This window comes from Hoplias malabaricus, chromosome 3 (assembly GCF_029633855.1).
Source record: "Hoplias malabaricus isolate fHopMal1 chromosome 3, fHopMal1.hap1, whole genome shotgun sequence".
Classification (NCBI taxonomy): Eukaryota; Metazoa; Chordata; class Actinopteri; order Characiformes; family Erythrinidae; genus Hoplias; species Hoplias malabaricus.
Window position 1 is genome coordinate 34442833 of NC_089802.1, and position 27778 is coordinate 34470610.

The window sequence follows — 27778 nt, forward strand, 5'->3', positions numbered from 1 at the left end:
TGCTGATGCATGTTAGTACTGTCCTCTGGAAACACTGACCCTCCCAACTTTTGGTATTGCCCTCCCCAAGAGACAAGAGAGTAAAATACATTCCGCTGAAAGAAACCACCCAAATATTCATTCATTCATTCATTGTCTGTAAGCGCATATTCAGTTCAGGGTCGCTGTGCGTCTGGAGCTTACCTGGAATCACTGGGCACAAGGCAGGAACACACCATGAGGGGGCGCCAGTCCTTCACAGGGCAACACACACTCACACATTCACTCACACCTATGGGCACATATGTTGAGTCGCCAATCCACCTAACGTGTTTTTGGATCTTGGGAGGAAATTGGAACACCTGAAGGGAATCCACGTGGACAAGGGGGGACCACTCCAAACACCTCACAGACATTTGCCTGGAGCCCGCCCAAATATTTTAGAAAAAAAAAAATACATTCTTTAGCTAAACAAGCCACTGACAAAAATTTTTAACTGCGCTACAATCACAAATGGGAGGAGCGAAGCGTCGCTGACAGGAAAGGCAGGTTGAATACGAAGCATTTGTTATGGTCTGAAATGCTGCTGTTTTACTTCACCATCTAGTGATACTATAACATAGTGCACCTTTAACTCAGAGAGACATTTATTGTTTTTGTTACCTAGTTGGTTTCAGGTAATGCACAATCCGTTCTACATTTTTCTTTAGTAGATACCCTTCAAATAAAGCCCCAGGTCCTACAAACCCCTAGACGCACTGACTTCCCATCCACATTCTTTAGTTTTTACATCATAACCCTTACAGTCCAAACCTCAACCTCGGAAGTGTGTGTGGATGTCCTCATTCAGAGTTTGCTGGAGTGATGTGGATAAGTTTTAGAAGCCTTACGCCTCACACTGCTGCTGTTATGACCAATCCACCCTCCAGTGTCCCCCAGAATAACTGACCATGGTCTCTTGGAAAACAGCATGGAATACCAATTAGAGACCCTTATAGTTTTTTTTTAGTTATTATTTCTCTGCGTGTTTTCCCCTTTCATATATATAAAGTAGGGGCAGTTTCCATGTTTCTAAATTTAGCTCTCACAGTGCACAAAAACACACACTCACTCTCTCCAACAAAGTCCCAGAGCAGGCTGAGTAACTGATTCCCTGATAAACTTTTGAGATGACTGCAAACCCAAAGCATCTCCTCCCACACGACTGACTGCTTTTAATCAAATGGTAGAGCCATGAGACTGGAACGCCAGCCATGACATAATACCTAGAGCCTAGAGTTTTTTGCTTCTAGGGCTCCCCCTAGTGTAATTCATTTTACAGCACTGTAATGAAATCAGTGGGGAAAAAGAGGGTGGGGGTGGTTTTCTACCCTCCACCAAAAGTTACACAGCGAATATTCTGCAGTGCTGAGCCCATAGCAGCAGTGACAGAGGCTCTGTTCCCCATTACAGAAATATTATATAGTTTTTTTAAGGCAGTAGTTTGGTAAAAAAAAATATCAGATAAACGCCATTTATAATATAACATACATTAAGCTTGTGTCAGGAGCTTATTCTATTTTACATGGGTACTACAAAGTTCACAGAACCAATGGAAGATTGTACCCAGTACCTTACAGTTCAGTTCTGGGAGTGTTTTTTACCTTTTTTTTTTAGCATTAATGTAGCTGCAAAGCATAGATATACAAGGTTTATTATATGAATAAGTTTCCAGTGTTTATCCAGAGACTAAACTGGGTGGTAAAGCTTACACAATTGTGATTCTTGTTTTTTTTTTTGTGCAGTATAAACTTCCGTTATCTACTTTTTAGCTACTAGCCTCGTCCAAACACATCTTAACTTTTCAGCCATGACTTTACTACCACCTCCTTGTTTCTACACTGACTGCCCATTCTCTCAGCTTCACTGACCATGCATGGACATCTGTTGCTCTGTATACATTGTTTGCCCCATTTCATTATGTTCTTCAGCGGTCAGAACCCCCACAGGACCACCAGAGAGCAGGTAGGACACTGATATGATGGTGGTGTGTTAGTGTGTGTTGTGCTGGTATGAGATGATCAGACACAGAAGTCCTGCTTTACTGAGAATAGTCCACCAACCAAAAACATATCTACTACCCAAAGAAGGTTGCAAAGGGGTGGACAATTTCAGATACATTTCAAGTAAATTACTGGTTATTTTCCATGGGAACTTTAGCTCAGGAACCTTCCAAAATGTAAACTTTCCATGGAAATTTTGGGAATTTATTGGAATTAATAGGAAATATGGGATAATTTAAAGGAAATATACACTATCATTTCCTCCCACAGTCCAAAAACACACGTTGGTAGGTGGATTGGCGACTCCAAAGTGTCCGTAGGTGTGAGTGTGTGAGTGAGTGTGTCTGTGTTGCCCTGTGAAGGACTGGCGCCCCCTCCAGGGTGTATTCCCGCCTTGCGCCCAATGATTCCAGGTAGGCTCTGGACCCACCGTGACCCTGAATTGGATAAGCGGTTACAGATAATGAATGAATGAATGATACACTATCATAGTCATACACTATCATCAATGTCATACACTATCATCAGTGTGCCTGTTTTTTTTCTTTTTGTCAACAGTAGACATGAAGGCATATCATTACAAATAATAACTATGACACCTGTCATATGACACCTGATTCTTCTGTTAAATTCAAGTTCAAGTTCAAGTTCAAGAAGTAATTTCAGCAGTATACAGTGTTTACAGTACACAGTGAAACGAAATAGCGTTACTCCAGGACCAAGGTGCTACATAAAACAATGCACAACATTAAAGTGCAACTAGTGCAAAGCTAGTGCAACATAAAACAGTGCACACACATTAAAGTGCAAAATATATGGCTAAGAAAATACAAAACAATATCCATACAGTACAATACAATACAATGCAATACAAGACAATGCAAAACCATAAGTACCGGGGGGGGGGGGGGTGAGGGAGAGAGACACTACAATTTAAAGTCTATTTGTGCTGTAAACGGTAACTGGATGTAACCATGATGTAAACAGGATATGTGTAAACAGTACACTCATTTACAGTCCAACAGACCAGTGTTTGCGTGAAGAACTGAAGGGTAGGTTGAAGAGTGTGTGTGAAGGGTGTGTGTGATCTCCCACAATGCTGAGTGCTTTGCAGGTGCAGCGAGTGGTGTAGATGTCTGTGATGAAGAAATGACATTGGAAAAACACCAAATCTAATGATCTTCAAAATGATAAATAAATAATTAATAAATTCTTGGTTACAGAAACACATTGAGGAAAAAATAGTTTGCTATAGTTTGCTAGCCTATGCTAGCTTTGGTAAGCTACCCTCTTGCTAGCCTGCTAGCTTTAAACGTTAAACTTTTCTGATTTAGCCCATAGTAAGCAACTGTGAGATTACGCCTTGATTTAATAGTTGCTTAAATGTTTCAATGATAATACTGTCAATAAAAATATGAACCTCATCAAAACTTTAGGTAATGCTTTAGTCGAAATGTGTGCTTTCAGTAGTGGTGAATATCATGTTTCTAGAAATAATCTGGACATATTCTGTACATGTGATGGAGGAATGAACAGTGCAGGGGGTGTGATCTCAATAGCCATGTGCCATATGCCTGGGATTGAGGAGCAGCTTTTCTCTTCAAATGTTTTGGTATCATATGAAATTATTTTAGCCAAGATTATGCTTCAGTATATTTTTTACCGGCTGTATGTAAGTTTCTCACTTTTTGCTTCAATTATTCCCATTTTATTCCCATTAATTCCCGCTACTTCCCCTAATTACCCGTAAATTGCATTGTTAATTTCCCAACGTTCAAAATTCCTGGAATTTTTCAACTCTATACCCAAATAATGCCTACTCTGGGTTGGTCCTGTGGGGGTCCTGATCATTGAAGACCAAGGGCAGAGCTACAGCTGTACTACAGTCTGCAAATCTACAAAATGCACCATTACAGTCAGTGGAGTGTTATGGGTGATCAGTATACATTCAACTACATCTGTTCTTTAAAGATTTTTTCTTCTAAATTCCATTTAACAGCCTGTCAACCCTCCTTTTATGTTTGTTTGAGCATGAAAGGAGCATCCATGTGTTGGCCCATTCCAGCTTTTTGTGCTGTATTGGTGCCCACCAGGGGCCCTCAGCAAAGACGGTGACCCAAATCTCTCCTTTGTTCCCCTCATGTAGAGAAATTACTGAACCTGAAGTGTGAAGAAGGCCCAGGCCGGCCTTCTCTGCAGTGGCATCACTGCTGCTCCTGGCCTTTCACTGGCATTCACTAGCATCAAGGAAACTCTTTTTTACATCGCTCCTCTGTTTCTTAGCTCAACATGCCTTTGTTCCCCCTCATCTTTAAGACGTTGCCCTAATACAAGGCTTATTCTGCTGAGTTCTGAAGTGCAAGCTGTCATAGCTGGGTTACTGTTTTAGAAATGGCATAAATCTGTGGTCAGCAGCAGTGCTTGTGGTTTGGCAGCACGTGGTTTTCACGGTTGTGTCATGCAGGGTAAAGGATATGTATTTCCCTGCTGCCTGGACTCACTCCTCACATGTTTGACCGCTAACAATGAGTCATAGAGATTCAAGTGATGTTTCTGTCCTTCTAAAACAGCTAGATGTGCCTTATGTTCAATTCTGCAGAGAAGAAAGTTGCAAAGACAGTTCCGCTATTTTTCCAACTCTGTCCTGGTTCTCACTGTCCTCACAGTTGTTCTTCCTGTCTCTGTTGTAGAACGGCTACACGCCTCTGCACATCGCTGCCAAAAAGAATCAGATGGAGATTGCCACCACACTGCTGGAGTACGGAGCAGACACCAACGCAGTCACCAGGCAGGGCATCAGTCCTCTTCACCTGGCTTCCCAGGAGGGCAACGTGGACATGGTCACCCTCCTCATGGCCCGGGACGCCGCAATCAGCCTTGGTAACAAGGTTAGTGCATTCCACAGATGATTAGAAGAGACATGACAATTCATGGCTCTGTCTATTTTTGATTTAATATGTACATGTCTGAGAGATGACTGCACAGAAAATGAGTGAAAACCTTACATATGCGACTTCCATGCCATTCCCCTACTGCTAGCTTTATGTCATAGTAAGATTTTCAGTGCTAACTGATACTGCAGGACCATAACCTAATAAACTATTTCTGCTATCGGCCAAAAACCACCTGCCTTGTGTCTCTAAATGGTCTGTATTTCTGTGTTTCAGAGTGGGCTCACTCCACTTCACTTGGTTGCGCAGGAGGACAAAGTGAATGTGGCAGAAGTGCTGGTTAACCAGGGTGCAACAGTGGACCCTGAGACTAAGGTAACAGTACAGAGGGTGTACTCACACTTGGCCTGACTGAATCGTACCATGCTGGTATATGGTTGCCCCCCTCCCCACTCCCCCACTTATCTGTGTTCACCATGTTTTCACCAGCATGCCGGTGGTTTTATTTTACCAGTGGCTTTATTTTGAAAAAATAAGGCAGTTTTGCACCGCACAATGTAGTTCAGGATTTTATTTTATGGCTTATTTGGAGTCGTTTTGTCGGCAGGGCTCTCTGACATGATATATATGAGAGAGAGAGATTTATCGATTATGTGGCACCAGGATTTGAACACACATAGCAGTCCTTCACAGTGCGACACACACACTCCCTCACACACTTTTTAGTCGCCAATCCACCTACCAATTTGTGTTTTTGAACGGTGGGAGGAAACCGGAGCACCCGGAGAAAACCCACAAGGACACAGGGAGAACACTAAATCAATGACATAATTATTTGAATCTGACTTTTTAAATATTTAAATTATATTTGTCTGATTATTTTAGATTTGAATGATTTTTATGGCATTTTATTTAATAAATTCACATTAAAAAATTAAGATAATAAAAGTAAGGATATATTTTTTATTTTTTTAGAAACAAAGATCACAAAAATTCTTAAAAATTCAGATCACAAAAATACAAATCTAGGCCAGAGGTGAACCTTGGTTATGGCACGAGTCGTGTGGGCCAGACGTCGGTCAAATGTCAACATATAGGGTGGATGTGTGGCTAAGCTGAGGTAGCCACGCTCAGCCTGAGTCAACACTGTCATTCCAGGCCAAATGTGGGCCACATACGGGCCATATTGGGGCCAAATATTATTTGCTATCTGGGCATATGCTCAGTAATAGCATTACACACAGTGAAGATCTGGTCAGGGCTATCACGCCTCGCTGCAGGTTGTTCATGTATAAACAAGGAGCTGCTGAAGGTCACTGGGTGCAGCTCTGGGCAGAAAAGAGAGATAGAGTCTGCCAGCTGATTGACCAATCAATACCACCACATACCACAGCGTACACACACTCACAGAGCTCTCCACACAGCCAGAGCAGCACAATGAGATTAAGACTGCTAGTGTATGCCCTTCAGACCAGCTTGTAATACAGAGTTCAGACAAATGTGCTTAAATTTGCACACATTCTCCTTATTATTGTTTTTTATATATATACAGAAGTCGTCTGACTGCACATTCTCATGTAGTTTCTCTCTTTCTCTCTCTCTCTCTGCAGATGGGATACACTCCGCTACATGTCGCCTGTCACTATGGCAACGTGAAGATGGTGCACTTCCTCTTGAAGAACCAGGCAAAAGTCAATGCCAAAACTAAGGTGACTAGATATGACAGCATCCTATGCTATCTCGTGTAATGGCATGTTATGGCATGGATGTTAGATTAATAAAGGTCTTTTCTGCTCTCTCTCTCTTTTTCCTTTGTTTAGAACGGGTACACGCCTCTGCACCAGGCTGCACAGCAAGGCCACACACACATCATTAACCTCCTCCTTCAGCACGGAGCCAACCCCAATGAGCTCACCGTGGTGTGTATTTGTGGCATTTAAAAAGAAAACTTGAGATTCAGCTGATATTTTACAGAGCACCACAAGTCATTCCCCACAGAAAATGTATGAAGCCCATCAAATTAACATTTTCTGTTTTGTACTAAGCCCACTGTTTGCATTTGTAACAGCTTCCATTCTGTTCTGGAGACTTGCTTTTGCAAAGAAATCCTCAGTGAAGCTGCCTTCTCTACCGTGTTGTTTAACAGGACCCGTTTTTGTTATGTTTTCATGTTTTTATTCTGGGTTTTTTTTTCGTCACTGCAGAATGGAAATACGGCTTTGTCCATCGCCAGGCGTCTGGGTTATATCTCTGTGGTGGACACTCTCAGAGTGGTGACAGAGGAGACCCTGACCACACTGGTGAGACTCCAGCTCCACGTCATAAACTCTTACAGCACATTCACACTATAATCAGCTCTAATCAGTGAACTGAGACTTATCCCATGTATGTGTTCTGAGATAGTTAACATATTTAATAAACTATTTATCTGCCAGAAATATGTATGTAGAACATTTCTTAATTATTGATGTTATGACTCTGGGCCCATATCAGTCAATATCTTATGTAGGATTTATTATGAGGCATTATCATAGCAGTTATTCCATATTTTATTTTCCATCATCCTTAGTGGTGGAATAAATCAGGTTTTGGGACACAGAATCAATCATCACATCATCACAAAATCAGTTTACACATGGCTGCATGCCGTTGGTTGTTTACCATGGCTGTCCTGCTATAAGGCGTAGATAAATGTTTAATATTTAGATATCCTCAGAAAAGCAATAATAGTAAATATGAACTAAGTCTGTTTAGGGTGAACTTGTGGGGGAAAATTGTTTTAGAACCCTTAGTAGTGTTCCGTGCCAGAGCAGTCAGTCAGAAACCGTGAGGGCAATAAACACAGCCATTTCACTTCTTATTTAAATTGCTGTTTTTCAGACTGTAACTGAGAAGCATAAGATTAATGTTCCAGAAACAATGAACGAAGTTCTGGACATGTCTGATGATGAAGGTGAGCTCTTTGGATCTGCTTGTTCCGTGCAGACAAACTGTCATCGTATTTTGCTCAGTATATTTATTTATTCACCATTGATTTACCACGGATTTACATTCTTAATACCTTTATTGTTATTTACATTTTGTTAATCCACTCATTTGGATATTACTCCTAACAATTCATCTTTAAATTATGCAGTTCGTAGAGCCAATGTGCCTGAAATGCTCAATGACGACTATATTTCAGATGTTGACGAAGGTATTTTTTGGTTCATTTTCTTTGTCTTTGTAGCTCTTATGTAGTTGCTTTGAGCTTTTGTGCTTTTTTTTCTGCACTCAACTCAGTACTAACCCAAAATCTTTACTCACTCTCCCATGCCTTGCTGTCAGGGGTGCTTTTCTGCATCTGTCTGCCCAATATGGCTTAGTCATAGTTGCTAGGCATGCCCATTATGAATAATATGCAAATGTTGTAATATGCTGCATATGTTAAATCTGGGCTTCAACACTCTATTTGGAGCAGTTGGGATTGGACTCACGTATCCACTTTGTAAACACCAGCTCAACAGGCCGGAGTGTTTTCTTAGGGTAAAATAAAGCCAGGCTTTCAAGGACTAGGCCTGTGAACAAAGTCGCCTATACATTTGTTTGTCCTTGGCTCTGACCCACTCTCAAGTTAAGTAGCAGCACTGGTCCTCTCATTTAAACCAGGCTTCGTCCAAATTAGTTTCACATTTTGTGCTTTGTTTGTAGGATATTGCAGCACTTGATTTTGAAGTCTGTTTACATAGGGACTCTTAAACCCAGGCATAAGTAATCAAGCAATTCATGAAAGGTTACATAATATAATATCCTAATTTACTTAAAAGACACTACTTAAAATAACTAGAATTCAGTTGACATTGGGTGCTTTAAAGGGGATGCTTTGGTCGAAATACAACAAGGCATCACACTACACCTCACAATTCTTTCAATGTTTAAAACAGCCCTGTTCATAATGATGAGTTTCAGCACCTGTTCCTTTAAATTAGAAAGAGCCCCAGCTCAGTTCAGCGCGAAAGCCCAGGAGCGAGCAGTGATTTGCAGAAGCTCTGGATTTTAGCCATTTTTGCTCAGTTCTCATTTTCTCTATATTTAATCAGTACTCTTATTTCTCAGTGCTTGTTGTGTTTGTTTGCTCCATTAACCTTGTCTTTGCACTCTCACATAAAACGGGGTCCAGGTGATTGATCATTGGTAATACTTATCACCATCAGGACTTAATTGGGACAAATGAATAATTATATTTTTTATTGATCCTAGTTTGCTTTATTATACACGTATTATACATGTGTGGGATGGTAGGCTCCAAATATTTGTGTGCTAATGCAAGGAAAAAAAATACCCAAGCCATTGTTTCATTTCACTTCTGAATATATGGCTATGAAAGAGACAGTGAGTTATGATTTTTTTATCATATTAATAGACTATTAATATATTAATAATTTATTTAAATGAAGGTGCTCCGGTTTCCTCCCACAGTCCAAAAACACACGTTGGTAGGTGGATTGGCGACTCAAAAAAGTGTCCGTAGGTGTGAGTGTGTGAGAGAATGCGTGAGTGGGTGTTGCAAAAGGACGGGCGCTCCCTCCAGGGTGTGTTCCCGCCTTATGCCCAGTTATTCCGGGAAGGTTCCGGACCCACCGCGACCTTGAACTCAATAAGCGTTTACAGATAATGAATGAATTCATTGTTACATACAATGAATGTGGACTCAAACTTGGGCATTCTTCATGTCAACACAGCAGTATCACAATCTAGAGCAGCTGCACATGAGCCTTAGATCATCATGTTTAATACTAAACCAGGACTAGCTATGTTTAAAGACTTCTAGAAATGGGCCGTGGGGCAGAAGAACTAATCTGAAAGCAGTAACGCAAATGTTCAAACGTCTAATGTAAATGAAAGGCTGTTACTGCAGCAAACGTCAGATGAAACTTTGGCCAGGCGTGTAGCATGTGCATGTTTGTGTGTATGTGTATGTGCTCAGAATGTGGTGAGGGGTCTAGTTACTGTTAACTGACCCTTCTGCATGACATTACTCGGATAGCTTCTTATTTACACAGTACGCACAAGCCCAAAATAAACCCACTCACAGGAACGTGGCTGAGACTTTGGACATTAGCTTGGATCCGTTAGATAGATTCTCTAAATGCAGGAACCAGGCTGATGATTTGTCTTCATGGTTGTACTGATTGGATGTAGGTGACGAGAAGTGTTTCACAGCTGCTGCAGTTTGCATTGCTGCATAGCTACCTGGACTATGAATGTGAACAGCTGCGCCTGTATATTCTCTCTCTCTCTCTTGAACACTGGGCAGTGGGAGAGCTCTATTTAGAGAAGCATGGTCCAGTTGAGTGAGGTCCAGGATTTGCTAGCTGGCAGATGCTGCAGTGGTCAAACTGCCAGCTATTTCTCAGCTTTGTAATGCCTTTAGCAGATGCTTCTTGAGTTTGTGTGAACTTGAGAGGGCGTCTTTATGATTCCAGACCCATTAATGGTTGATCTGGTAATGGAGTAATGATGTAGAAATATAACCAAATACATTTAGAAATAATTTCGCTGGGACCATCACACAACTAATATTATTTCATATTTAGATGCTAACAGAAGTTTAATTTCAAAAACTTTGGGCATTTTATAATCAGTTACTGCTGAATATGTTGGTCATGTCATGAAATGGGACACGTTAGACTGTTTTTCCACAAGTTCACACAGTTCCCTTGGGACTTAACTAAACGTACGTGATATGTGTTCATCTAAATACCACAAGGATCAAACGACACAGCAACATTCTTCCCCGTCTAAAGAGCCATGTCCAAAACGGCCTGATTTGGCTGTTTTCCCTCTCGGTTCTTGTTTTTAGCCGATTTTACTCAGGACTCATATTTCTCTTTCCTCGTTGTGTTTGTTTTGCGATGTTTAACCTTTGTGCTCCAGCGTGGTTGCAGCGCCAGGTCTATGCAGTTGATGTAAGAAGTAGAGCAAAATCCCATGTTTTCTGACATAGGCGGCCAACAAAAATAACGGATCGGGTGGTCTTGTTTCACAGTTTGCAAGTTGGTAGACTCCAGATCCTCAAATTAATGTGCACATGTAGTGAAAAGTGATTATTTATTTATTTATTTATTTTGTGCCAAATTTGTCTCAGTTAAGTTAACCTTGTGAAAACCTAGAAACAGTTGTATTGTAATAATATAATTTTTGGTAGGTTTTGAAACTTGATTACTCACTGATGCTGATATGGATCGACAGATTCATTTCAAATCTACACAAGATTAGACTTGAAAGATAAATAAACAATAGTTGAACATGCCTTGAGATCAATAGCTGAACCAAAAAATGACTGCAGTTTAAAAGCTTCTGAACCCGAATGAACTGCTGTAAGTTGAAATATGGACTTTTAGACTGTGATATAGTCTTTGGCCTGCAATAAAGGGGCCACGGTGGTCAGGTGGCTGTCTGTGTTTCCCTCCCACCCGGCTGTGTGTCATGCCAGTAAGGGGGCCCTTTTGTTCCACTTGTGTTCCTCAGAGTCGGATTACGGAGTACACCTAAGACTCAGAGCTATAGAAACCCCCCCATGCATACTCATCTCCCCTCCCCTGGACTCACTCTCTATTGTGCTGTGGTGCAGGGGGGCTGTTGTCCAATCCCAAACTGGGGGAGCAATTTCTTTTTTTCTTTTTTTTCCCCCTTTTTTTTCTGGAGTATCCCGGAGCTTTTTCCCAGTACTGGCGTGAACTCAGCCTGTGCCGAAATCCCGCGCAGTCAGGAGCTTTCGTCAGCAGCTTAGGGGGGAGTGTTCCCATACATGTGTGTGTGTGTGTGTGTGTGAGAGAGTGCACTCAAAGCAGCAGGAGAAGCAGTAAAGTGGTGCATGCGAATATTCCTGTGGATTTTTATCTGACCGGAGCTCATGGATTTGAAGTGACGTTGGCCAGGATAGCATTCTTTTACCTGGGGAGGCATGGAGTGACTATACAGACCTGTTGAAACTGCATAGAGGGAGAACAATCTGACGGAGGTCTATGGCTGCTCAGATGTGTAAGATAACACTGGGTTTGATTTCTGTATTTTAAGTGGCACTGGAAAGAAACATTATATGCTTTAACTTTAAAAAGTTAGTTACTATGCTTCATTAACTGAACTACTAATAATAAGACGACAGAATTAGAAATCTGTGTCTTTCACTCTGCCAATTCCTATTCGGCAGACATTTAGCCAACCTTTTTAAAATATTTTTTAGATTGTGAACACTACGTGATAGATTGGCATTTGAGCGAGGGGAAAGCTGATCTGTGCTCTCTGAGAGCCGTTCACCCGCTCAGAAAAGTTTTGCTGACAGTGTCGTGCCTGCGGTTGAAAATAAAGGCTATTCAGAGGGCTAGTCAATGGTATGTATGGGGTTTTTCTGCTTGTTTTTTCATGACAGGCAATGAGAGCGTGGGGGCATTCTATTATAAGGTTTCAAGGGATATAAATGTGTGTGTGTGTGTGTGTGTGTGTGTGTGTGTTGGTGTTTGTTTGTGTCAGTTATGGTACAACAGTATTGGTATGATGGGAAAGGGTTGCCGTAGTAATAAGCAGCGGGGGACAGGGTAGCATTGTCATTGCTGGAATGCTGTCCAACCCCCCTCAATTTCTCTCCCTCTGTCTGCCTCTCTCTCTCTCTCTCTCTCTCTCTCTCTAGTTTGAACTTACTGTAGCCGTTTTCTTTTCATCCTGCTAGTTTTGTCTGTTTCACTAGTTCTGAGCTTAAAGAGAAAACAGTTTGTGTTTCTCAAACTCACACCTCATACTTCTTCTCTCTTCCTATGTCACCTATTTGCCTGCTCCCTCATACTGTATAAAAACAGTATTTCAATTTCCTGCTCTGAGGCCATACTGTCTTAAAGAACAGCTCCACAGATGTTTGAACACTTCTGCCTAAGTAAATGGTTAAGATGTAAACAGGGTCATTGAGGGTGGTGTGGTGTGAAATGGTATAACGTTAGCTATACGTTGACGTTAGCTATAAGCTAACATTAGTACTGTTGATTCAAAGATGTAAAATGGCCAGCAGTGTTGCTGTAGTTTAAGGGTCTATTTAAAAGCAGTAAACGTACTTTAAGGCCCCCCAGATCTCTAAAAGCTCCTCACAGAAAGTTACTAATGGTTACAAATGTTCTAACAGTTCCAGGAAAAAAATACAGTATTGTTACGTTAAAATTCATTAAACTTGTTATTATTATTATTATTATTATAATTATTATACATTTTTAGACTTCCCTCTGTTGTACCGTCATTGATATTCCATAAAAAAAGTTTAAATAAATGTAAATTCAAAAACATGAACAGTTCCGAATTTAATTTATAGAGTGCTAACTACACTGGTGTCACAAGTAGCTTTAAAGGTCCTAGGCCCAAGTAAATGACGCAAATGCAACAATCACAAGGAAAAGCCCCTCAAAGCAAATAGAACAAGCCTTTAAAGGAACCAAGATGCAAAAGGGGAGCCTATCTTCCTTTGGTTAACACTGGAGCAAAACAAACACCAGAAATAAACAAGAAAACATACGTAGATTCACTGGTCACTAATTAAATCGGAAATTAGCCGCACTATAGACATCATAACCTGTTGTTGAGAATCCTCACACTGTTTCACATCAAATCACTATCAATGACTTTTAGTCAGTTTCTGAATTACACAGACATTATCAAATTGTTGTGGAATTTCCATTTAAATAGATCTCTGATTTGCTCTTGATTATATATAACTGATGAGACAGAACCTGCCATTAATTATTTGAGGTTTCACCAAACTACCCTTTATTTATGAAAAACACTCAATTTGTTGTCTTGTGGCCTCACTGAGCTTGTGAATCTGATCTTTGGAGTGGCTAGTAAACATGTGCTTGGTGGATTCGTTGGATTTGAATGTTCATTAGCACTGTCTCTGTACAGCTCTATACTAACTGTCATTGTGTGAATTAGGTGAGGACGCGATGACGGGGGACACGGATAAGTACCTGGGCCCTCAGGATCTGCGCGAACTGGGGGACGACTCACTGCCTCAGGAGGGCTATGTGGGCTTCAGCATCGGTGCCCGTACTGCCAGGTAATGACCAGCACACTTTTTTCAAATGAGCTTGATGTGAGTTTGAAGATGGAGATGTTGTTCGGCTTGCTGTCTAACCCTAGAGCTCTGACAAAGCTCATATACATAGCATCAATGTTGTTCCTGCCCAAGTTAGGATTTGAACCCCAATCTGGTGTATGGAGGGTAGCAGTGTTATCAGCAACGCTACACCTGTGATCATTCTGTGATTGTATTCTTAGACTTAAGTGACAAAGCCAGATCATTGACCTCCTTACTGTGAATCATTTCTGAATCAGACAAGATGAATGAATAGGATTCTTTCAGTTTTCTGTTAAGCATGCCCCTCCACCCCCCTGATTTTTAACCTATTTGAAGCCTGGCCAGTGTTTGCCCCAGCTTGGATCGATACTATGCCCCAGCCCAATGCCAAGGTCACATGGAGGCTTGTGTTTAACTTACATGTAGCTAGCTTCAGGGGATTTCTTTGACTGATCATTCAAATGTGTTTATTGAACACACCAGCCAATCACATGTATGCAGGCCAACAGGAAATGTCACTTTTATGTAATTGAAATGTTGTCAAATTGTACAATTTTAAACCCTTCTTATCTTACAATTGACTGTCAATGTGAGAAGATTGTTTTCCAAGTAATTTTGAAGCATTTCTATTGGTCCATACATCATGACATTTTCGCACAATGTGAAGGACAGCTGCTGTGTTCAACTGATGTTGAAAAATGAAAATCTACAAAAACAGATTTTTTTTTTCATGTTTTTCTTTGGTCAACGACGATTATTCATCCTAGAGCCTACAGCACTTAAACCCCGCCCATTAACTCTGAAGCTATACAGTGGGGTTTAGGCCTAGACTGTTTTTTGTACGAGGCACAATACAAACATTAATTATATCAGTCTTAAAGGCAAAGTAAAACTTTAATCCTGAGGGACGTAGTGAGGTTTAATGTTTTTGACTAAGTGGCTTGATAAACATTTTCCTATGTGTATGACTGTATGGAGCTCACCGGTTCCTTTCGATTCTCTTTTTAGCAGCATCGGCCAGACGCCTGCTTGCATTGCTTGCTCTCAGACTGCTCTCTGTGAGCAGTGGTTTGACCATAACTGCACGCTCGCCCAGGACAGCCCCTGTAAGATTGAGAAATGTCTTATACAGGGCCGCTGTACATTGCATTCAGTTATTACATGTTTAAAGGAAATGTTTGTATTTCCAAAAATCTATGCAATTTTTTCCTTTGCTCCAAATGGATCAGCCAAGGGGTGCTCAGTTTTCCTCTATAGTTTTGGGATGGGATTTCAAGGCGAGTTTAGATTTTCTACACTTTTTGGTACAACTTAGTATAGTATGCAACACGTGTTGCATACTATATATGCACAATACACAATACTTGTTAAAGACTGAAGAAGCCAATTGTGAATCCCTCACATTCTTTGGCTGATCACCTGTATTTGGTGTAAAGTGGGAAACTGTATATTAGATTTTTATCAAAACTATTCCTTTAAGGACCAATTAAACCACATACATTTCAGCAGAAGTGCCGCTCGCACCTTCCAGAGTCTGAGAGCAAAGTGCAATGCAGCCGCAGAGCATCATAAGGGCTGTCATTCAACCACTGCATTTTGCTTGCTCTCTCTCTCTCTCTGATTTGTTACTTTCAATCTCCTCTGTTGTTCCTCCCCCACTGCCATACCAAATTCTCACCATAGTCCTAAAGTCAGGTAAGAGGGCATGGCTGTTCCCCCTCACACACACACCTTGATGTAGCCACCCCTCAACTCATTACTTCATGGAACCCTGTCTTGTGATGTGCTTCATGTCGCTTGACATTAAACTGAGAGTGTGCTGACAAACCTTTTTAAGAATTTTTGCTGTTTATGTCTGTAAAGCGCTTCAAATTATTATTATTTTTTTTAAATTAGCGCCAGGCCTACGGGAGAATTTTTGCGCCATTTTTTTCAACGTCTGTATAATAAAACCATTAGGATGTACAATGTTTTAAAACCATTTCACACGGATACGGATTTTGTTTTTAAAAATGAATGGTTGTGTCTGCGTCCTGCCCTCCCGTCCCCACAAAAAATCCTCTTTTAAATCACTGTAAATGGAGGTTTTCGAAAACGATTTCCAAGGTGGGGATTTTTGAAATCGCAGTTTTTTTCTGTTCTTGTGTGGACAAAAAAACTGAGATTTCAGACGCGCTAACGCTGCACTGCGGGTCTGTTCCAATTCAAACAGCTCCTCACTCCCTATAAAGTGACTTAAGTCATTAAACTACAGTGTGTACATTCACATAGCACTACATTTCAGATTCCCACTTATGAACAAATATAAATGATGCATTATATTGCACCATTAAGATCTAAATTCAGTAATTTCATGACTTGCGCAGTGCACGAAGGGAGTATGGCGTGATTTGGGATTAACCCTGGTTCTCGTTCTTCATGGTGTTTTGTTGTCTCTCTTAAAGAGGTACCATAGCCCCCTGCTGGACTGGCATGACAATGCAACCATTTCCGTTATTATCTGAACGAGGATATTTTCAACAACGGAGGGAGGGAAATGTCAATTTTAAAAATAAACGGATCCGTGTGGACATGAGGTTTGAGTGGTGTTGAGTGAAATAATTACTTGTACAGGATGTTATTAACTGAGATTTTCTTTACAGTGGTGGTGATAGGAACCAGGGTTTAAAAATTTGCTATTTTATTTACTGTATATATTTTTTTAATGTAAGGTTGATGGTAAAAATGTGGTAAATCTGAAAAAAAAAGTTTTTTTTCGGTTCTGTGTTTGGTGAAATGTCTTAACTCAAAGCACCTTGTCTCAATTTTATGTAATAATTTTTGAGAGTAGTTTTATGAAGAAACTGTCACCACTACTGAACCAAACAGAGCATTTCGCATCACACCACTCTCAGCTACAACCTAATTCACATCCTAACTGTTACATTATGCAGGACATTTGTAAACTGTAAGAATTCTCTTTTAAATGTCGGTGTGTTGTGCTTAGCCATTTCATTTTGAGCAACCCTTGCATAGCCTACGCTCTGCATTTTAGCCCCTGTGCTCTTGAACCTAGTTTTGCTGTGGAGTGGCTTCTTTCCTAAATGTGGCTTCCAGGGACTCTTTTTTTCACCCAAATAATATTTTCTACATTTATGGCACCTATATGTTTTTAGCCCATAAATGTACATGCCACTGGATATTAATGAATAAATATTGCATTAGCAAAACAAGCACAACCTGAATTTACACATGGGATTCACCTCCTCATATCAGTTCCCACAGCATAGATTGCTAGCACATACCACACATACATGCTGGGATCATGCGGATCAATTTAGCACAAGGCTATTTACTATATAGGATTTTTTAGATTTTTTTGAACGAGAGGCTGAGCTTTCCTTCCAACAGCAAATGGCGATCTATTCCAGTTCGGATTCGGTAAGAGAATCCTGGAACATGCTGCTTCCACTTACTACCTCTCTCACATCTGTTTTGACTTTTCAAGCACAATTATTCCTTGTTTGGAAAAGAAGGGATAACTGTGTGGTATTTACATGTTTGACATTCTCACACAGCTTTTGAATTATACATATACCCTGTCACATTTAAACTTTATGCATAGCTTACTTAATTTTCTCACCAGAGTACAGTTTACATTTGACCTTTCCAGAGTGTTTTACATGTTTCTTCACGATCCTTTTATTGCTGATATTCCTGCCTTAGCTGGGAACCCAACAGTGTCTTAGTACTGCATCTAAGGTGAAGTCACTATAGCGGTTTAAGTTGAGCTTATTCAAAACTGAATGTGGCTGCTTTCTTTAAGCTTGTTCTCATATTTCTGACCAGGGAGGTCAAACTGAGATTCAAACTGATGATTAAATAATTGAAAGATTATGTTGAAAGAATGAAAAGCTTAAGTAGTTCCTCCTGAACTTATAGCATTGTCTGTGCTTAGCTGAAAACCTCTGGAACAACAGTCCAACTTAAGTGATCCTCAGGGAACAGCTGTGACCTAAATATTTGAGAAGTGGGCTTGAGTCCGAAAGGATGCTAGTTTGATATCTAAGACCTGCAGGACAACAGGGGTGGGGAGGAGTAAGGGAATGGTGCTATATCCTCCTTCATTCGCAACTGAATAGCCCTTGAGCAAGATACCTTTCCCCCAGCTGCTCCCAGTATACAGAGATGGCTGCCTACCACTCCGGCTGTGTGGGTGCTCACTGCCCAAAATTAGATTTCCTTGTACAGCGATGCAGCAAATGAGCAAGAGTCCAAAACCCAGTGTTGCTTCAGTTCTCTGTGGTGGGAGTCCTAAGAAGACGACATTCTCATTTATGGTACTTGGCACATTGGATGTTTTTAATCAGCAGGACATACAGTGTTAATCTTGTTATAGATGGTAGTGAATGTAACATTATCCCTGGACCATACAACAAGAGCCGATTTGTTTCTCCAATCAATCATCAGAGGTCTCCCGATTTCAGGTTGATCTTAAGCAATGATCTTCCCAGATTTTCCTGTGGCATGGGAAGTCCACAATCCAGTCATTTTAGTTCTCAGATTGTTTTTTTCCCCTGTGCAATCGGGGCCACAAAGCACATATTCAACATTTATGACTCAGTTTCTTGTAGTGTGTGGTGGATGCCCATTCTCTGGTGTGATATGTGACGTTGACATCATACCTGAAAAGAACTGAGCTGAACCAAACTTGTTGGTTTTCTTGCCTTCTTTTCCATGACGTTTTCTGAGCAGAAAGCTGCTATTCGCCTTGATGTTTATATCTAATTTGCAAGGAACTCCCACCTGCTCTCACAATATAGCAGTTTAAAAGAATCTCCCTTGAGGTTTTGAGGATTGGAGCCATCAGTCAGGCGTGCAGAATCTGAAAGTGTGTGGTGTTTCATTCAGGGAAAGTGTGGGGACTTTGATGACTAACTACTATTAAGCACAAAAACATTGGAAAATGTAATTAATTGTCTCATGTTTCCAACATTGATTAGGACTTGGTAGTGTTTGCCAGGCATTAGAAGTCTTACACAAAGATTCTTATTGTGTACGGCGATGTACTTGCCGGATTGGGAATTGGACCGTTACGTCCTAAGATGGTGTTACGGTGTTTGTTAGGGGTCCTAGCCTATTTGGAAGGACTTGGTTACAAAATAACAGAAAATAAAACCAGCTTATACAAAGGCAATCTTTTTTTTTTTCAACTTATTGTAGACCTGGTTAAGGTAGACCTATCTTAGATGCAGTACTAAAAAGGAAACCAGTTGAAAAGCTATGCACTAGGCTTAAAAAATCAGTCTGAACTTTTAGCTTTTTTACAGTGAAGGAAAGATGATACATTGTCAGCCATTTCTCACCAGAATCTCATCTCATCTTATTTAAGATGCTGCTCATTTCTCCTTTACACACACACACACACACACACAATTATATATACACAAACTCATATCTCTATATCGGTTGTCTCCAGAAACAAGGCAACTAAACGTTGTCTTGTGTGTTTACATGTCTGTCCTGTGCGGTGGTTTGCACTGTTGGTTTTTCTTTTGAATTTGTTTTGCCAGTTTCCCTGGAAGCTGCATGCAGTAATGTGTGGTTTTGTTCTTTTTTGTGTGTGTGTATGTGTGTTTTATGGTGTTTTGTGGTGTGTGTGTTTGTGTTTGTGTGTGCGTTTGTTTTGTGTTCATCGCATTGTCACTCCTCCCTCGTCCTGCACTGTGTGGTAAACCTTGAATGCCAACAGCCTGCGCTCCTTCAGTTCGGATAGGTCCAACACACTGAACCGGAGCTCTTTCACCAGGGACAGCATGATGATCGAGGAGATCCTGGCCCCAACAAAAGACACGGTACGGCCCGTCCATCCTCTACATCTTACACTCGCTTGCTTTATGGAATTGTGTTAAAGAAAATGATGTCAAATTAGATCTGGGTAGTAAGCATTATTTTAAACATTAAAGTTGGACTTCTGAGCGCTGTCAAAGGTGACATATTAGTAGCACATTAGAAAATATTAATGAGAACAGACATGATTGCTTCTTAATGCAGTTATATGTTTAATAGTGTAAACACATTTTTCTATTATTGAAGTCTAGCAGAGTATATTTGCACAGTAATTAGAAGATCTAGGAAAAACCTGTTACCATATCTGCAAGTTCCTTATACTTAAAGGAAGTTCTTCACACCCACATTTCACATACAGAATAATCTTTTCCTCAAGCTCTATGTCGCTTTAACAAATCTAAGGTTCTATCTGTTTCATGGAAGTTTTTTCTATTAAAATCATACCCTCAGTATCTTTGTAGACTGGACAGTGCCCGCTGGAGAATTGTGAATAAATAAATGAGCAGCAAACTAACAAAAGCAGCTGAGCCTCTGTAGTAATCCATAAAGTGTGTTCTTATATGAATGAGAAAGAGCATGCAAAAAGTTTGAAGTCTGTAAGTATACAAAAAAACAACAACAAAATAACACAGAAGCAGCCCCAACATTAAATTCAAGATGAATTTTATCAGTACTCAATGTGTTTACTTTTTTCTACACATTATCTACTCTCCCATCTTTCTAACGCAGATACAGCAGTCTTCCAACAAAAGCTGTTCTCATAGCCCTTTTCCACCAAAAGAACTCTGTTTTGTGAACCTGCTTCAATCAGCAGATTCAGACCATAGTGATATATGGTACATGTGTAAATGTTGCTGAGTTCTGAGCCATCCTAATGAGTTGGTGAACAGTGGAGAAAAGTAGCCAACATGCCTCATGTTTAGCTTAAAACCAGAAAACACAAAACAGAGCACTTTCCTTTTTTATTTCCTCATATTACACAATATGCTATAAATGACTGTGTCCAGCTCTACTGTGTGATAACGCTTTATTTGAGGCTCTGTGTTCTTTCTGGAGATTCTTTAGCTTGGAACGCCTATGAATACCTTCATGGTTCACAATAAGTAATTTACTTTTCTTTGGTTTCGGTTGGGAACCAACTTTTCCAAATGCTAAAAAAATTACAAAAAATCCTAAATGAGTAATTAAGTTTGCAAACTTACGTTCACACAAACAACACAAACACACTTCAGCTGCCTTTTTTCTACATTTTCTACTGAAAGTCTTCTTTCACATTGCTGAAAAGTCATAAATATTACCACTAGGTATCTTTTTTTGGTGTTTTGGCAGAACAATGCCTATCGACTCTGTAATATATCATTGCATCTAGGCCAAGTTCTTAAATCAGTAATGCTGTTCAGTGCTGCTGAAAGCCTGCTCCCTATTCTAAATAAATTTAAACTTCATGGGGTATTCACATACACACCGTTTTTGATTGTCAGGAACCTCAGCCTCAGTCTTTGTGCTCTGGCAAAACAGTTCGGCATGTGCTAATTGCTTCAGCAAACCAAACCACAGTATAAAGTGGCTCTGTTTTCCCAAAGTGGACCTTGAGGCCGGACAGGGGTGGGAATTGCTGTTGGCATTGATCAGCAATGCTTCCTCTTTGGCCTCATGTTGTCCTTTTTTCTGACGTATTTGTGCTGTCTACATAGAAGCCCCCACTGAGGTGAGAATTGTAGTGTGCTAAGTGTTGAAAAAAAGGTTTAGGTGTTATATTAGCCTCTAATCTGTGTCTGTTGAGTACCAAAGGCTTGTGTGAGGCTTGTTTTGGGTGGTGATTACAGCGGAAAATGTTTTCTTTTTTAAATGCTTCAGGGCGTCTGTAAAGCAATGCCCTTCATTGTTGACCCCCATAATAAGGTACAATTACACTGGCAGGAGTTATTATATTATTGTTTGGCAGATTTAAACTTAAGGGCATGCTTAAAATTTGCTAGGGAGAAAAGCACTTGCCTTATGCCCATCCCACCATGTGCTATGCCTGAATTCCCATTGCTGGCCTAGAAACACTCCCTTTGTTTTGCAGCTTTTCAGAGAGATTCGTCTGTTATAAAGGTCTTTTCACACCGAGTATTATTATTCAGACAAAAACATATATGGGATATTTAATACAGTGGACGATTAAAAAATCTTGGATGTTGTACAGAAGATGGAATAGGAAACAAGTCTTCAAGTATAGTCTTGTAGTCTTCAAATATTTGTGATAACTTTAACATTTTTCTGTAAACACTTAAAATAAATGATCCAACACACTATATAAAAGGTCTGTTCACCAGTGTTTCTCACTGTCATGTCCTCAGTATACCTCTGCTTGAATCCACCTTATTTTTGGCTTTAAGGTAGGCTTATTCCTTTCCACAAATTTATGTGCAATTTATGTTAGCTATGTCCAACTGTCTTAACTGCTGGTGTAAGTCACAACAGGAACATGTGGTTCTGTTTTCACTGTATATTTGCCAGTAGTCAAAACACTAACATGGGCTCATGGAAAACCGGCATCACTCATGACGTTTGGGGATGCCATATTAACTGGCACAAAAAAAAGAGTTTTCTTTGAGCAGGCAATTCTTAAACCGGCTTTGGTTAATAGTTGTGCTTGTGAATTTATAGAAACCACAGAACCATCTGGATTTCTGCTCTTTTTATTTTGTGGACAGAAGACTCATCCATACCTGTATTAATAATGATGTTTAGAATATTTATTCAATAATAATAATAATAAAGTCATTCAGTTTTTTGTAACGTTATTATCCTCTTCAGGGTCACGGTGAGTCCAGAGCCTACCTGGAATAACTGGATGCAAGGCATTAACACACTCTAGACAAGGTGATAGGGCCATAGTAATAATAATAATAATAATAATTCTGTTACAAATAAACATTCATTCATATAAACACTATAGCCCAAGGAATTTTAGCTAGGGCCAACACAACTAAAGATGAACCATGAGTAAAAGCAGCTGTCTTGGGACTGTAATCATGAACTTAAGGCTTAGATTGGTCGGTCATATTTTCCATTAGCACAGCAAATGGCCTCCAGTTGTATTTTTATGGGACATCACAGTCAGTTTCAGACTCCATGTGAATGACTCTCTAAACTCGGGGTGAACTGGCCTCCAGACTTCTCCTGATGTTATCATTTGCTTCAGTAGTTTTGGTATTTTCCCCACTGCACCATTCCTGAAACCTGTCACAAAACAAAGCTGTGCATGTGTATTCAGAGATGCTTTCTCCATCAGCTGTTGGATGTGGGATGAGACGTGGAGTTGAGATGCTAGCTACTTTCAAGGCAACATGTACTTACTCTCTGGAACTTTGATGTTGGTCACTACTTGGCCATAGTGGAAGTCAGAGTTCCTTTGTTTTGGCTCTGACTTATGTGTGTTCTCACCCTCAGCACCTGGCTGCTGCCAAAGACTTTGACGCTGACTCTCTGAGGCGTTACAGCTGGACGGCAGACACATTGGACAATGTCAACATGGTTTCAAGCCCCGTCCACTCAGGGTAAGAATCCTTTATATCTTTATTGGCGGAATAGCAGTTGCAAAAATTATATAATAATAATAATCATTTATAGATATTGTTGTTTTATGTATTATGTCATTAATCGGATCATTACATAATGCATTATATTTACTTCTATCACTTTTCTGTTTTTTGTTTTTTTCAAAGGCAAAACTGGCTAAAAATGCCCAGAACACAATTATATTAAATTACAAATCCAATGGAAGCGTGCACTACATATAATAGTTCAGAATAGTAACAAATAATATTTTCTCAAGTATTTTCTGCTTCTGCACCCCTGAGCTTTGAGTTAATAATTAATGAGTTACCAAGAAAACACTGGGGGGATAGGGTCATTCTCAGAACATAACATTGTATATGAATTTATTTAGTCTTTTTTAGTATTTCACATTATCTGAAAACTCCATTTGCCATTTGCCATATGTCGAACATTTAATGATCCAGAATTACTTTGAATAAGATCTGGTTCCATTCGTTTACACTGAAAATTAACCAAGCACTTGAGACAACTCACATGAGATAAATAACCAAATTGCTTGGTAGTCTCTGAATGAACCTGTTTATGCTCTATGGAGAGGGTCCCCCACATGGGTGTAGCAATATTTAAAGGAACACTAAGTAAGATTTGGAAGGGGGTAGTTTCCTACCATCCTCCAAAAGTTACATAGTGCAGAGTGCCCAGAGTAGCAATGACAGAGGCTCTGTTCCCATTGGTACACATCTGTGAAGCATCACAGCGATTTTGAAGCTATAATTTTAAGTGAAGCATGGGGAAGGGGTAATGTCCTACTCTCCTCCTCTAAGTTAAAAATATTACATAGCTTAGTAACAAATCTCTGACACATCCAGGACATTAGGGATCAGTTTAATGCTCTTTCATAACACAAAGAGAACTGTTCAGAAGTGATGATATGTAAAAGATAGGAAAATAATTTGCATATTCAGGTTAAAGTTAAAGATAAACTAATTGTGAGACTAATGGTTCTAAGACTAAAGGTACTGAGATAAGATACTACTGTAGACCCTGTAGGTTAATAAGCTGAATGCTTATTTTCTTGTTGACACTTGCACAGAATTCTGTTCTGTGAAATGTATCATGTCTCCTTCCACTGTAGAGGTATCCTGTTTTTCCTGGTGTTTATAATACTAATGCTCTCCCCTTCCCTCTCCTCCAGTCCTCCTGTTGCACTTCATGCTCTGTTGCTGTTCGTCTGTCCTCATTTTCTGCCTATTACTTCTTGTCTTGAAGCTTGATGATGAACCTTGTTGTTTTTATCCCTCCACCATTATTCCACTTTTGTTTCATTGCAGCGTTTCCTCTCCGCTCCCTCAGTATGACTCCAGGTGACGATGGTTGTGTTCTGTGATCACAGTGTTGTTTCTCTCTCTCTTCTCCTCTCTGTGCTTTTTTCATTTATACTTTCCTTCACCTACAGCCTATAGTAAGCCCGTTAGCAGAGTGAACCGGCCTACCGTGGCTTTGAGAATTTTACAAGATGATGCATTCGTAACATAAACAGAACAGAAAATACTGTGTTCTTTTATCCGTGAGCCAGTTGATCAGACAAGCTGCATCTAACACCTTCATGAAACATTTGATCGTATACATTTTGTTGCAGTTGGCCTTCCACGCTGGTGCTTTTTGTATTAGCCGTGGGATTCTAAATCAAGAACTGTGCACTCCTGACGTTCATCTTTATAGTTAACATTAGTCCAGATCTGATCATAACCCCTTCATATCAAACCACAGCATAGATCTCTCTGAACTGAACTACGTGTTCATTATATTCAGACTGTTTGCAGTGTTATATTTGAAACTGTTACTGACTGAATATAACCGTAGTAATCATTAGAAACTTACAAAATAATATTTTCGAATGAGGATATAATTACATTGAAAGCGGTTACAGATAATGAATGAATGGATGAACTCACATTACGCTAGCTAACTTCACATTCATTTTCACTTAAAATAGTTGTAATTGTTTTTGTTTTTTGTTGCTATCACCACAATTTTTATACGATCCCCCAATGATTTATTTCAAATTGTCAGGATCTCGGAGGCGGACGCACACGCTAAAACACAGTTACTTTATTAACAAAAAAATATAACATAACAAAGACAGGCAACTACAGAAACAACATGATAACAGTGGAATGAAAACGAGGAAACGAAACAACGACGTGGGAAACAATGACGGAGAAACAGCGGAGACAGACAGACTTGATAACATGACATAGGAAACGACAACTCCAAATGAATGACCGACAAAAAGAAGTAAGACAAGGGAACTTAAATACATTACATAGACAAGAGACACCCGAGACAGATAACGAGGGGCGTGGATTACAAATGACACTGACGAGGACAAGGGCGGGGACACGAACAGTAACAAATAGAGCCATGTGCTACGTGAGCACATTGCGGGGAAAACAGACAACAGGACAAGGGCGTGACACAAATGTGATATGAAGGTGTTGAAATCTATTTTGCTCACAACTGATTTGTAACAATTTATACATAATTCAGTGATTGAGATGTGAACAGAGTCTTTGAGAGTGATTTGGTGTGACATTTGAAAATATGATTTTTGATACATTACTTGAATTCTAGTTTGCCTCCTAATGACCTGCATGTATATTTCCACTATGCTGTAATGCTTTTTGATCATAATAAATGTAAAAGAATATAGTAAGTATTTTTTAAATAGTACAAGGTACTTTAAGGTACAATGTTAAGTATAAAAGCTATTTTCAAGGAAATGTGAACTAGTGCCTTAAAAGTAGCTTAGATCTTATTTTCCACTATCTATGAATATACAGTTACTCACACCTACGCTGCTCATCTGCATCTCAAAAAGTGTCAGGTTGACAGGATTGGTTGCTTAGGTTTATGATGTAAGAAACCCTAATTGATTTTCGAAATGCTCACGTTAGAATTTCTGGCATATAGACAACAGCACATGGACATGTTAACAAGGTAAAACATTTGATTTTCACTCAAAGTGGTTTTTAATCACCAGGTTAATAAAGTCTTAAGGTAGTAATTACCATATAAGGTAGTATTTGCCTCATCACAACCTCTGCATACTTCGCCATATTCTTAAAAGTCTTTGAAATGTATTAAACTCTTTAGAACAATTCTGACTCTAGGTATGTTTTGCATCATTTCAGTTGCTATGACTCTGTTTACACCGTAATCATTTAATTATGCAGAAATGTTTAGAACGATTAGCAAGTGTTGTTGGTCAACTCTTTTACTTCCCCACTGATTTAAATAAAGCATGGAGTGAGTTTGAAGCAGTCTCTTCTTCCAAGCCACATGTCTAATGACCACGTTTTGCTCGCTGAGTGATCACCCCTGGCAGTTTTGATGTAGGTTTTTATCCGTTCATTTATACAATCATAATTTATAACCATAATTTAAGGTGATCCTATTATGACAGTGATATTCAGTTGTGCTCCATGCCAAGTGTCTAGAACAGGGGTATTAAGCCCCTTAGCACTGGTCTGTGCAGCAGTGGATATATGTTCTCTGGGGACATGAATCTCTATCTGTATTTGAGGGATGAATTGGGGTGGTGTTTGTGACCCAGAAGTAATCACCCAACACATGTTCCTGAATTCACAATGTTTTAGTGGACGAATTCCATTAAACCCTTACAGCTATGCTCCAACACCTTGTTTAAAACCTCTCTAAAAGAGTATAAGCTGATATTGCAGCAAGAAACCCCTTAATTCTAGATATTTTGGCTGTAAAATGTAGAAAACAGAGATTAATTACACTTAAGCATGTACTGTCAGAGCACAAAAACAGCCAGGGTTGAATGCTCAGTCCCATTTCCTTTTCTCTTCTGTCACCCTGTGTTTCTCTTCCTTTCTATCTGGTGTTTGGACGTGTGAGTCTTTTTTATCACAGCATGGGATGACCTTCACTTCTTTACCCCCTTTTATTTCTCCTCACTCTGATGTGTATCGTCCCCTGCAGGTTCCTGGTCAGTTTCATGGTGGACGCCCGCGGTGGTTCGATGAGAGGCAGCCGCCACAACGGCATGCGCATCATCATCCCACCGCGAAAATGCACAGCCCCCACACGCATCACCTGCCGCCTGGTCAAGAGGCACAAACTGGCCTCTCCACCTCCTATGGTGGAGGGAGAGGGACTGGCCAGCCGACTGGTGGAGGTGGGACCTGCTGGAGCTCAGTTCCTGGGGTAGGTCGCATGCTTCCTTTTGCCTCCATTTTACTGTTCCCAGGGACATGGGAAGGTGTTTTAAGTTGGGGGAGCTGAAATGTGGACCAGAATATATAGTAAAAATCATATGCACCCCTAGGACATATATCGTGCGTTACAGAGTTTTATTAGAGTGTAAT

At 40.0% G+C, this 27778-nt stretch overlaps 1 protein-coding gene across 2 annotated transcripts in view; it reads left to right on the top strand.

Annotated features, from left to right (window-relative positions):
• Positions 1-27778, top strand: part of ank3b (ankyrin 3b) — a 127385-nt gene that overhangs the window by 63652 nt on the left and 35955 nt on the right. Inside the window, exons 18-30 of one of the 2 annotated variants that reach the window (XM_066662595.1) lie at positions 4712-4909; positions 5189-5287; positions 6523-6621; positions 6733-6831; positions 7117-7212; positions 7793-7865; positions 8049-8108; positions 13865-13988; positions 19741-19843; positions 21696-21740; positions 23277-23383; positions 24716-24748; positions 27393-27617. In XM_066662595.1, the coding sequence (XP_066518692.1) occupies positions 4712-4909; positions 5189-5287; positions 6523-6621; positions 6733-6831; positions 7117-7212; positions 7793-7865; positions 8049-8108; positions 13865-13988; positions 19741-19843; positions 21696-21740; positions 23277-23383; positions 24716-24748; positions 27393-27617 (1361 nt within the window). The remainder of the gene's footprint in view (positions 1-4711; positions 4910-5188; positions 5288-6522; positions 6622-6732; positions 6832-7116; positions 7213-7792; positions 7866-8048; positions 8109-13864; positions 13989-19740; positions 19844-21695; positions 21741-23276; positions 23384-24715; positions 24749-27392; positions 27618-27778) is intronic. The other variant, XM_066662596.1, reaches the window with a different exon arrangement.